Source organism: Quercus lobata, chromosome 7 (genome assembly GCF_001633185.2).
Source record: "Quercus lobata isolate SW786 chromosome 7, ValleyOak3.0 Primary Assembly, whole genome shotgun sequence".
In the NCBI taxonomy this organism is placed as follows: domain Eukaryota; kingdom Viridiplantae; phylum Streptophyta; class Magnoliopsida; order Fagales; family Fagaceae; genus Quercus; species Quercus lobata.
In genome coordinates this window covers 32,004,370-32,013,998 of record NC_044910.1, presented here as the reverse complement: position 1 = coordinate 32,013,998, position 9,629 = coordinate 32,004,370, and the positions used below count along the sequence as shown (strand labels likewise).

At 34.7% G+C, this 9,629-nt stretch overlaps 2 protein-coding genes across 2 annotated transcripts; both read left to right on the top strand.

The window, feature by feature from the left end:
* Positions 1-1,482: 1,482 nt before the first annotated feature.
* Positions 1,483-4,078, top strand: LOC115951918 (pyriculol/pyriculariol biosynthesis cluster transcription factor 1-like). The gene is made up of 5 exons (XM_031069040.1): positions 1,483-1,665; positions 2,161-2,412; positions 2,498-2,668; positions 2,770-2,876; positions 3,115-4,078. Exons 1-5 carry the CDS (start codon positions 1,483-1,485, stop codon positions 4,076-4,078), a joined length of 1,677 nt encoding a protein of 558 aa, XP_030924900.1.
* Positions 4,079-4,630: 552 nt separating this feature from the next.
* LOC115951917 (vacuolar-sorting receptor 1-like) lies at positions 4,631-8,863 on the top strand. Its single transcript, XM_031069039.1, is given in 8 exon segments — positions 4,631-4,937; positions 5,405-6,052; positions 6,722-6,810; positions 6,938-7,017; positions 7,975-8,057; positions 8,254-8,333; positions 8,415-8,496; positions 8,841-8,863. Coding segments are annotated over 8 exon segments (1,392 nt in total).
* Positions 8,864-9,629: the final 766 nt, after the last annotated feature.

Genomic DNA, 9,629 nt, shown 5'->3' with positions numbered 1-9,629 from the left:
ACGGCGGGATAAAGTTGTAAGGAGAGGCACCCATAGGCTGACGGGACAATAAAACTGAAGGGTGATCCTGAAGCTGACGGGATGAAGATCGAAGGCATAATATAAGCTGACGGCACTAGTCAAAGAATGCTTGCTAACCACGTTTGCGTGTATAAGTAAATGACTTGCCCTCCACGTTTTGTGAAACCTAAAAGGGATCCCTATATGGAAAGGATCCCGCAAAATACGCCCAAGGAGACTCCTATAAGGAGAAGACTTCTACTCCAAGGAAAAGGGGTCAACCCCTACTACTATAAAAACCCAAGCACCCTCACGAACCAAGGTACGCATAGTGCCTCAGAACCATCAAATTCCAAATCATGATGGTTGAGTTGGAACTATAGCTTGTGCGCTAATGTTTTTCTATGGAGGATAGAAGAAAGAAGATATTTTTCATATGAGCAATGCTACAAACACAACAATTTTCATTAAAAAAAATTCACAACTGTTGAGTTAGTAAATTCACAATATGTGCTCACTACTAATACTATTTTATTATCTACAATTAACAATTTGTCGCCTCAAACACTATGAGATTTGTTATAAATTATGTTGTGAATTTAGTGTTGTTTTTTTCCACTTTTCCTGCCCTGCATATATTTAAAAGACCACATGAAGCTTAATATTCCATTAGTTTCTTAACTAGTTTACTTAAGCCTTTTAGATTTTTTTTTTTTTTTTCTTTTAAACCAAGAAAAGATGGCTCTAAAGGATTTTCTGTGTGGATTATTCTTGCAAGCAATTGAATAAGGTGTTTGTAACTAGCTATAAGGTATTTATCGATCGGAAGGTAATGTAAGGACCCCCAATTTGTGATTTTTTAAAAAGAAAAATCCATGTTGCATGTATAGGGGTTATTTTACTTTTTATTCCAATATAAGGAAATTTTTTCTTCAATAATAACTACAAGCTATCCATTAACGATCACCTACTTCTATCTTTCTTTTCCAAAAAAAAAAAAAAAATCACATATTTTATCCTATCTATTCCAATTAATGTTGGTCACATCATTGGTATATATGTGTAAATTGTGATGCTTTGCCTCTATTTGTTTTGGCTTTCCCTTTTCTACTCGGAATTAATAAACTTTACCGCCTTTCCCTCCTATAAGGAAATTTTTTCTTCAATCATAACTACAAGCTATCCATTAACGATCACCTACTTCTATCTTTCTTTTCCAAAAAAAAAAAAAAAATCACATATTTTATCCTATCTATTCCAATTAATGTTGGTGACATCATTGGTATATATGTGTAAATTGTGATGCTTTGCCTCTATTTGTTTTGGCTTTCCCTTTTCTACTCGGAATTAATAAACTTTACCGCCTTTCCCTCCTTAATAATTAAGTCGGCGCTGATTTAATATATAACTTGACCCAAGTGTTAATGATTTGTAAACATCAGACAAACTAAACAGAAAATAGAATACAGAAACAATTGCAACATGGAGAAGAAGCAGTTTTTCAGTGGTGGTGGTGGTGGTGGTGGTGGTGGTTGTTTCTCTAATTATCAGCAGCAGTTTCAGGGTGGCTATGCCTATGCCTATAAGCATGGGCTTCAAATCTCAGAAGCTGTCAATTACAATGATAAACAGATGCCACAACTGGTAGAGATTATTGATTTGGAGGTATGTACTGTGTCAACTATTTTATATGTCTTTCTAGTGTATAACATAACACTGCTTGCATTGTTGATTTTTTATTTTTGTCATGGGGTTTAAGTATAAAACTCATAGCCATAGAGTTTAATATTATTCATTCTTGGTTCTCCTTTTTCGGGTGTGATTGTTGAACAATGCTTCTCTCTATATATACTAATGTTTGATTATGGCAACCCTTTTTTGTCTATATTATAGAGTGCTAGATGTCATTGAATGAATTTTTGTTTCACATGTGTGTGTTATAACTATACTCTTAAAAGTTAACTTTTAAGAGTATAGTTAATAAATTGATTTAGCCTTTTGGTGCATCTGTTGGACTATGTACGTGTATGATCTTCTATGGTTTATGATGGTGCATGCATTGGTTTACGTTGAATTTTTCTTCTATTTTTTATATATATCTTAGATTTTGACTTTTTCTTTTTCTTTTTCTTTCTTCGCCAATATCTTTATAATTTGTAGGATGACTTGGACAGTGAAATTGTTATCAGCAAGGGTCCTTTGGGTTTAAAGCTTACAAAGAGTTACTCTTTCGTAAACTTGATAAACAGGATTTTAAACACTGATGAAGAAAAGACTGAATATGTTGATGATGAGACGACTAATCATAGTTCACATCATGGTCAGTTTCAAGCCAAAGATAGTGAACATGCCGAGAAGTACTTGAAGCCTTTGAACTTCAATGCAAAGAAACTCAAAATTGGCACATGGAAGGTACGCAATACTCATAATTTAAATAGACCATAATAAATATTGGAGATGAGAAAAAAAAATTCACAATAAATTTTAAAATGTGTAGGGAGTTGCTAAATATTTGGAGGTAAAGTGTTATTTTGCAACCAAAAAGCTAGCATTGGAATTTCGTCAAGAGCAATCAGCTTTGAAGAAAAAAATGGAAATAAAGTGGTCTAGTATTTCAGCAATAAGAGCTAGAATTGGGAAAAATGCAGCTGGAATTCTTGAAATTGAGGTTAGTTTCTCAATCTTAATTTCATAATTTCTTTTAATGAAATTGAGAGTTAGAAAATTTCTCTGAGTCTCATTAATTTGATGTGGTGAAATTTTTTTCAGCTTAACAATCCACCTTCATTCTTTGAAGAAAGCAGTCCAGAAACACGAAAGAAAACTATGTGGAATATCAGTTCAGACTTCACTAATAGTCAAGCACTAAAACATAGGTATTTTTTTAATCATTTTTTAATTTTTTAAATTCCTCTATTGACATTAGATATCTCATATATATGGCTCTTAACAAAATGTGGTAATTCATTACTGCACTTTTTACTCTTGTCACATTTATTTACACATATTATTATCACAAATATTAATTTCATCATGTTCTAATAATTATAGTGCGAGTAAAGAATATTATTGCTAAGTAAACTAATGAATTTTGTTGTTCATTTACTATCTCAGGATTCATTATCTTGAATTTAGTCCAGGAGTACTTGAAAAAAACTACAAGAAGCTCCTAGAATCCGACACCTTGTGTGAGTTGAGCAAACAACCTTTCCCAAGTCTTAGTTCACAGTACTTTAACTACAATTACTCAGGTGCCACCACACCATTGGTTGATATTGAACGAGTTCAAGCATATCAACAAGCTAAGCGACCATGCCTTGGTGTTAATGATTTGGCTTCACCAATATCATATTGGCAACAAGTTCAAGCATATCAACAAGCAAAACGACCATGCATTGCTGTTAAGGATTCAAGTACTTCACCATCAGTTACGAATTTCTCTTTGCATTCAAATCATATCATCAACAACCAAGGATCTGAATATCCAATGATGGCAATACATAATCTAGAAATTGTCAATTATCCATATGCTCCAATGAGAGATCAAATTCAAGGGCCACATTCTATTCCTACAACAACACCAGGAATGATCAATTACCCATATGTTCTTATGAGAGATCAAATTCAAGGGCCACATTCTATTCCTACAACAACACCAGAAATGATCAATTATCCATATGCTCCAATGAGAGATCAAATTCGAGGGTCACATTCTATTAATACAATAACCCAAGTAAATCCAGACATGTTTAATCAAAACTATAATTTATCAGCTCTTGGGAGTCCTCTTTCAGATTATGATCAAAGTTTGAATAACCTTCACAGACAATTGCTTAGCGATGATGATGAAGAAGTTCAAATCGTTGATCAAAACGAGTATCTTGCGAGGATAGAGTCACTCACTAACTTGTTGGATTTGGAAAAGGAACAGAACCCCGGAAACAATACTCAGATACAAGGCAATATCACCATAAACCAATTGTCAAGTGAACGACAACTTGCACATAACCCTATTATAAGGGTGAATTCCTTTAGTTCATTGATCTCTTGGTCTTGGGGACCTAGTTCCAAGTGCTAATTTATAAACTCATTTATGTCTCTCTCTCTCTCTCTCTCTCTCTCTCTGTGTAAAAATTTTGTATCTATCAACTGTTTTTTATTTTTCCCATAGAAGCTTTCTTAAAATTTTATATATATATAATCCATTCAGCTAGGCCGACCATTATATATCGGTTACTACTATGACTATGGACTTAGGACTTTACCTAAGTATATGTGCACTGCGGACAAAAATACGCACTATATGACATGGACATCTTAAAATCTCAACAATTGTTTAGTGAAAAGAGAAAATGCATATGTATTTTCGGTGCTCTATGTTTGTTTGTAAGATTTATTTATTGAATTTGATAATATAGCAGTCTTCACTATGTTTTAATTCGCCTTGCATTCATTTTCATCCAGCATTGACAAACAAGACTTCTCTCTCAGTCTCTTGGTTTGATCGACGTAGGAAGTTAAATGCATCTAACAATAAACTTCCGATCTGGGTTCCTGAAAAAAAAAAAAGCTCGGAACTTAATCAGAAAAGAAGAGTTTGTTCTGTTTGAGAGAATAGCGTGGTTTAACAATGAGAGAAAAGTTAGGATTTTTGGTGTGCGTTTGGTTTATGGTATCTGGGTCTTGCATGGGAAATCTTCTTGTGGGAAAGAAGAACAGCTTTAAAGTGACTTCCCCGGACTGGTTGAAAGGAGTGTACGAATGTGCACTCAAGGATTTCAGAGTGTTTGGAAACGGAGGAAGAGGAAGCATGGTTGGCATTGTGGTTTATGTAGGAGCCAATCAAAAAGCATGTAGGAATTTAGATGAAGTAGCAGGCGTCTTCTTCAAGTCTATGCCCAGAGGGCAACGCATGTTTCTCCTTGCCGATCAAGGAGGTAGTATATATATAATTCATAATGATACATTATTTCTCATAATTTCACTTATTTTTATTTTATTTTTATATTGATAAACATGATTTATTGTGATTGGAGAATATCATTTTTATCTTATGTGCTAGTCACAGCAAACCATGTTAACAATCATGAAAAATGTTATGTACCAGTTGTAAGTAACCCCAAAACAAAGATCGATCACAACTTCTTTTTTCTTTTCTTTTATTTCCTTTTTTTCCCCCAAGTTTATTGTTATAAGAGTTGTAACTAGATTGATACCTTACAATCCTGCAAATTTAAGACCATATTGATCCCTCCCATATATCTAGTGTAACATGTCACCCTAGATCTTATGATGAAAACTAACATAGTTATATATATGTGTGTGTATGTTTTGTTTTTGTGTTCTTTCAATTAATGTAATTAAGTTGTTAAGTTGTCATCCATAAGTAAAAATGTTCTGGCAGATTGTTACTTTGCCTTGGAGCCATGGAACACACAGAATGGTGGACCAACAGCTATTCTTCTTATTGCAAGCGACTTGATTGAGCCATTGAATAACATTATTACTCCTAGAGTCCTTATTAGCAAATCTTTGGGCGATATCATTAAGAAAGCTCTATCTAATGGAGAGATGGTTAACATAAATCTTTATTGGCCTGAAACTCTTCCACATCCCGCTGAGAAGGTTGAGTATGAGTTTTGGACAAATATCAATGACGAATGTGGACCACAATGTGACAGCCTGATTGATTTTTTCAAGAAATTTAAATGAGCAGCCTAGATACTGGAGCAGAAAGGGTACACTCAGTTCACCCCACATTATATGACTCAGTATTGCCCAAGAAATTTTGCTTCGAGCATACAGTGCAGGTCTCAGTGCATCAATCATGGGAGGTACTGTGCTCCAAACCGCAATCCGGATTTTATGAGACGGTATGAAAGGAGGGATGTTGTGTTGCAAATTCTACACGATGCTTGCTTTTTTAAGGTGGCCAATGAAAGTGGAAGGCCTTGGCTTTGGTGGGACTATATGACAGATTTGGCAATCCGTTGCCCAATGGAAGAGAAGTACAGTCTACACTGCTTAAATCAAGTTGTTAAATCCCTAATTGGTAGGTTGAAGACTCATGAATGTTTGCATTTCAATATAGGGACGCATATTTCCTTGGTTTTCTATGCATAAATGGCTGTGACATTGTGTCATATAAAGAAGATCCTTATATGTGCCCGGCCCTTTAACAGTATGTGTAACACACTCTTTACATGTGCTGATTTATCTATGAAATTTGTCAATTTTTACCTATTTTTTTCAGGGCTTATTGCCTCAATGTGTCATTTTTAATAAGAGTTGGAATTTTTTTTAAGTGACATATCTTTTATGAATTGGTGTCATTCACAACATTGCCATCATTCTAGTGCCTATTATAGCATTACTTATTATTTTATTTCTTTCCCTCTATTTTAATTTTAAATTAGCCAAATTTCCCTCTATTGTTGGTCTATGTTTTAGCTACAACGTTATTTGTCTTATCTGATCTTTCAAGTTTTTGTCCATGATTGGAAAACCATGATTTTGGATATGTCTGCTTGAAGCAATGCCACAGAATGTCATCTAAGTTATTTAATTCTGTAGGGTACTTGGAAACAGAATTGCTTTGTAATTCAGTCATTGGTTTTTGATTATATTATTTACTAGGTATTACCAGATGAGGGCAACCTTTCTTGTAGGCCAAAGGTTTTTAAAACTAATGTTTTTATGCACTTGTGATGTACTTTAACAGGTAGTGATCTCAAGAAAATAGAAAATTGTGTTGGAGACCCTAATACGGATATTGACAACCCAGTTCTTAAAGCCGAAGGGAATGCACAAGTAAATATATACTCCCAGAAGTCTAAACTGTTCACAGTGCTCTTATAGCCTCACCTGTCTCTTCAATTTCTAACTGATTCTGTACTAATGTTTTGCTCATCTTGCTCTTTTACAACTCTAATTTCAGCTTGACAGGGGCACCAGTGGAGATATTACTATATTGCCAACTCTTGTCATAAACGACAGACCGTATGAAGGTATGAGGAAGCTCTTACAGATCTTATTATCTATTTTAGAGCATGAATCTTCTTTAATCTTTGTTTGATTATGTTGGGAAATTTAGACTTGATATCAATTAACCAATTTTAAGCCAAGTTGATTAACTTAACCAATCATGCTTGCAGCAAGATCAGTTTGTGGTTAATCAAAACACACACCAATATCTCTAAATTAAACAAGTGCAGAAAATAAATAACTAAATAACTCAGGGATATGGTTACAAAGAAAATAAATAACTTAGTAATACAATATGGTTATGAAGAGAAAATCCTAGATGGGAAAAATTCTCTCATTGTTATTTACCACTAACCATCAATGAAGTAAATCTACTATATCGAATTGAAGTTTTATAGTATAATTAACCCTAATTCTACAGCTAAGCCAAGTATTATTTACTAACGTAACTACACCCAACTCCAAATATCCTCGGACTCTTCTATAGCGGATTATGTTCAACACAAACACCAGTTTCGTGACTTCATGAACTTTCTTGAAGATTCTCATAGCAACAACTCTCTATGATTTGTGTGCAACAACTTCACCTTGATTACTGATCTTGAAATCTTCTTCCATTGATGATGAGTAAGAACTCAACTATAGAAATCCTAAGCGCACAATAAGCAACTCTCAAAAACTCAGTATGGTCATCCTTATATACTTTAGCAATTAGGTCACGAAATTCTAGATATTGGACAACTTAATGGGCCTTAATTGAATTCCGGATAAGCAATTCTCAATCAATCAACAAGTGTCTAGATATGTATCAAACTTCTCTCAATTGATTGACATGTATCGAGATTCTAGAAACATGTTTCTTCTTGAATTGTTCTACGCATTAGTCTTGAACTTCAAAACATGCCTCAAAACACATTCTAGACTTAACTTTTATTCATAGTTTGCCAAGCTATAACTATGGGCCTAACTGATTATATGAATGGTTTCAAGTAAGTTGGACAAGGCATTAGTTCTCAAGGCCATCTGTGCAGGATTCCAAGAGACCATGAAGCCAGCCATTTGTTCTAGGAAAGGTCTTCAACTAGCCTTGTGTTTTTTGTGTGTGTGTTACCCAATAACGAAAGAACAATTTGTTCTGGCATCACTTTACCCTATGCAGGACATGTGAATTGTAAAGGGACTCTAGTCCATATGATCTTTATTTTATGATCTCAATTACACTTGTTTATCTGATTTGTATATTGTCCTCCTATGGATTATTCCTTGCAGATATAAAAACAAATGAGTGTTTGCACAACAATGGTAGCTGCTGGTATGTTCTTTGTCTTAACGTTTTGTGGGTGTGTTTTGTGAGAAATTTTTGAAAAACTTTTTATTTTATATGTTTCAATTTTTCCTTGCTTCTTATGAGGCTTTCTGCTTTTTCATAGGATACTTTTCGGGGAAGAGTATGTAAATGCCCTGTTGTGCAAGGTGAAAAGTATGTTGGTGACGGTTATACTCTTTGTGAAGGTAAATTTTTTTCCCTTCTTAAGAGTGTTAGTTTAGTTTTGAGATAAAGCTGATTAAACAAAATCACTTAATCTACATTGAAAGCTATTTGGTATAGTTAATTAATGTTTTTGAAAAAGATAATATTAATTGTTTATGCTTTATATTTAAATTTAATATTATTTCTCTTATTCATAACTTTTTGATCCTTTGTCTCCTTGGCTGTGTATTATATGAATTTGGATGGTTTATGATTGAGTAAAATTCCTCAAGTATAAAAAGATACAATTCTTTGGATGTTACAACTTAAGTTCTCCAATAAAATGCTTATACACATGGCTATTTTAAATTTAATTGTGTTTTAGGAAAGATAACATTGTTTATGTGAGAAACCTAAGATACATGCCTAAATTTTGATTTTGTCCATTCCTAAAAAGGCCAAAGAAGTTATTTGATGTTGTACGGAACTTAAAACCGCAATTTTTTTTTTTTTTTTTTTTGAGAAACCAGACCACAAGCCTGGGAATTTATTCAACAAATAAGTTAATGAACATCACGAAACAAGAGAGGAGCAACGTCAGCAGGGAGGTCACCCACCCAAACCTGCGAGCCCACAACAAAATTAGCTTTCTTAGCTATAGCATCAGCAACCGAATTACACAAACGATTAACTAAATTAAAGTCGCAATACTGAAAAGCAGAAACAAGAACTCGAATATCATCCAGCACGTTCCCATAGCAGGTCAACTCGCCTAAACCCTGACCAAGAGCGGTAATCACAGCGGCAGAGTCTCCTTCAAACACCACTCAGGTGAGGCCTATTTCTGAAGCAAATTGCATTGCCCTCAAACATGCTAAGGCCTCCAACTCAGCCACCGAACTTCCAAGAGAGATAGGAACAGATAGCGCTCCAATCACAGCCTTACTGCTATCGCGCACAACCACCCCCAAACCTGCCGAGTTGGAAGATCGAAAAACTGCAGCATCAAAGTTCACCTTGCACACACCTGTCGATGGAGGACACCAACATTGCTCGGGTGGAGGACTGGGAAGGGCCGACACCTTTTCCTGTATAGCCAAAAATTCCTGCAGCAAATTACCAGCACTACTACAGATCCGATCCACAGGAAGAGTGTTCCGCCCAAAGTGCAACG